Here is a 2,949-nt window from a genome sequence, read left to right as displayed (position 1 = left end):
TCGAAAGCGCTGGAGACGCTGTAGTACATATGCCGGGCCTGTAAGTGGCGCTGTACTTCGGCCACAAAATACACCAAAAGCAGCGAAGAAGACTTCTCGCGCATGGTTGCCATGGTTGCCCTTCTGTTTATTCTCCGCGCTGGATTTAGCGAGATACCGGGACCTCGCTCGAAACACTGGGGCTATTGTGTCATCGTTATCAGGAAATGATCGTATAGGTGTAAACACGGAGCCGTTTGCCCCCCCCAGAGCATTTCCTTCGCAGATCTACCCGCCTAGGGACCCGTTATCGTTGTATGCGTTTCCATGTCGGCCTTGTGTGGCCGAACCGTCTATCTGATGGAGCAGTGTTTCTCAAACTTTTTCATTCCAAGGACCACATAACCAATAAAAAAAACAGACCACCTAACTCCACAAATATCCAAAATCACATTGTTTTTCTAGAACAGATTACAAATCGCCTGAAAATGGTACAAACATGTGTGACGAAGGTGTTGTGCTGGGCTATATCATGAAACTCAAGCACGCTCCATTGCGGAGATATTCCCGCGAGAGTGCGGAAAACTTAAATTTATTTATTTATTTCAAATGTGAAATGTTACCAATATACTCACGAACCACTAGGGGGCGCTCACGGGCTACCAGTTGTCCGCGGACCACACTTTGAGAAACACTGTGATAGAGAACTGTAGCAGATACGACACAGTGTCATGGTCTTAAAGTACCAAAAATAGATGTTTGACTAGTTTGAACATGGGTTTTTGACAAGTAGTTGTGTCACGTAATTTATGGCCATTCATGAGCGCACCAGCATTCACGGCGCTGCCTGAAGCATGACTCGGCTTTCTCCACTGAAGAATCATTGCTTCATCATTCACATGTATCAAACATACCTGAACTACGATACCAGGTGCGTTTGGATAAGCCGCCCACTCAGTTTTGGCTCCCAGTTGACGATAGCCTATGCCAGGGGCGGACTGGCCATCTGTAGAATCTGTAAGGATCGGCAAGGACCGTTGACGGCCGGCAGTGCCCTTCATTTTTTATGTTTTTAAACGGCATCATTGAAGTTGCGCGACAGATGTCCCCGCTGCGAGCCCCCCCCCCCGTTGACAATTCACAATCATTGTTTGGGTGAAGGAATGAAGACTGTTAATTGAAAGCTGAATAATGATCGATGGAATTGTTGAAGTACCGACACGGTGACTCGTTTTAAACCATACCTTCTTATTGTTTTGCAGCTTCCAAGTTTCTTTTCGAAGGTCCACGATTACACCATGTACTCCAACGATTTGGAATTCATCAACGGACTCATCAATACCAAAACCAGGTGATGCTGCTCGTGCAGTTTGGTTACTACAGATGGCTGTATACATGTCTCCACTGTGTTGGTCATTCCTCTGTGCCCCTGTTACTGTGTGTTGTAGAGGCCTCCTGGTGTACCAGCTGACCCTCTCCCTGTGGCGCGTCATGTGTGTGTGTTACTACTCCAAGGCCCGGCTGGAGGTGCTGAAGCTCACTAAGCACTCTGAGGACGGCACAGTGAAGGCTCGCTGGAGGATCATCGGCCTGCCCTTCTATTCCCAGCTGCTGCGCTTCTACCGCAAAGACAAATCTCAACTGTACAGGTATAAACTTACAGTACTATATCTAAATTCACTGTTTACACAGCCTTCGCTTCATTAAATATGCAATAAGTCTTCGTTAAGTGTTTTATTTGATGTAAAAAGTGCTCCGATCAGGTTGATAACCAGTTGTTGGAAGCCGTATTTGCGGATTATTTTTGCCTCTTCAAGAGATTAGACAGTATCATGCACTGTTCATTTATTTAGAGGCAACATATCTCACTCCTTAATCCTCTTTCACACATTCTGCAATGAACTCTGTAGCTCAATTTTTCCACCTCAAGTTTAAATATTTTGTTGTACTATTGGTGGTCGATCAATAGGAGCACACTTGTTCTAAAGTATTTTGTCACAATGGTTTTAATTGCATCCAAATGTCTTCTTTTATAGGTCATATGATGCATTCTCTACTTTTTACATTGGACCGGATGGACTCATTCACTGTCATAAAGTTGAAACGGTGAGCAGCGAACTAGCGGATGTTCTGAGAGCAGGGGCTGACACATTTTTTATTTCCATAAATATTTCACCTGAAAGTTCTAGATGTAGAACCACCAGCTACATCTTTAGAATATTTCTTTCAGGCAATATATTTTTGGGGAAATATTGAGCAAAAATGTAATTAAAATATCTCAGTACTAGCTGATCGTCACTTCCTGTGTGGGCACAGCAGCAATGTGAGACAACACTACATGGTTGAAATGCACACACTTCACAAGTGTTTACAGTGAACCACATGGCAGTGTACTAGAGCAGGGGTTCCCAAACTTTTCAGCCCGTGACCCCCAAAATCACTGTGCCAGAGACTGGCGAAAAACGTTCACAGAGAAGACGACAAAAAATGTCCCTTGCACGAAGCAAGGTTAGACAAAAAACAAATGATCCCGAACACGAAATACCTTCACGGAGTGCGTTGAGGCGCAAGCTATCATCCAAAGAACAGGAGGGTTTAGGTAGCGCCTCACAGCAATCTTTAAAGGTCGTTTTCTCAAAATGAGTTTTTCCTCATGTTTCTGAGTGAGAAATGTCCACTTCAGTTGCATTTACATACACCAAACCTTCCAGTTATATCCCTATCAATATTCTGAAGGTTTTTACAGAAGCGTTTCTTTATATATCATTCATAGCCTGAATTAAATAACATTGTATACCTAAAAACATATTTTAGAGCTGTTGACAGTATTTTCTGATTTGTGATAAAAAGAGATATCCCAAATCCCTTCTTTAAAAACTTTAAATGCTAACAAAAAGAAACAAGAATTGGAATTTAGAATTGTGTTCCTGAAAGTATTAAAATATGCGCATATGTAATGAGATTATGGCT

The 2,949-nt window shown here is 42.9% G+C and overlaps 1 protein-coding gene across 1 annotated transcript; it reads left to right on the top strand.

The window, feature by feature from the left end:
- Positions 1-1,192: 1,192 nt before the first annotated feature.
- On the top strand, positions 1,193-2,380 carry LOC104949977 (uncharacterized protein C6orf136 homolog; the record flags this gene model as incomplete). The annotated part of the gene is made up of 3 exons (XM_010776450.1): positions 1,193-1,330; positions 1,428-1,628; positions 2,016-2,380. Coding segments are annotated over 3 exons (559 nt in total), but the record flags the coding sequence as incomplete, so codon positions are not given.
- Between the last annotated feature and the right edge of the window lie 569 nt (positions 2,381-2,949).

This window comes from Notothenia coriiceps, unplaced genomic scaffold (genome assembly GCF_000735185.1).
Source record: "Notothenia coriiceps isolate Sejong01 unplaced genomic scaffold, NC01 NC01_scaffold00000245, whole genome shotgun sequence".
Classification (NCBI taxonomy): Eukaryota; Metazoa; Chordata; class Actinopteri; order Perciformes; family Nototheniidae; genus Notothenia; species Notothenia coriiceps.
The sequence above is the reverse complement of the archived record's forward strand: the minus strand, read 5'-3'. Positions and strand labels throughout refer to the sequence as shown.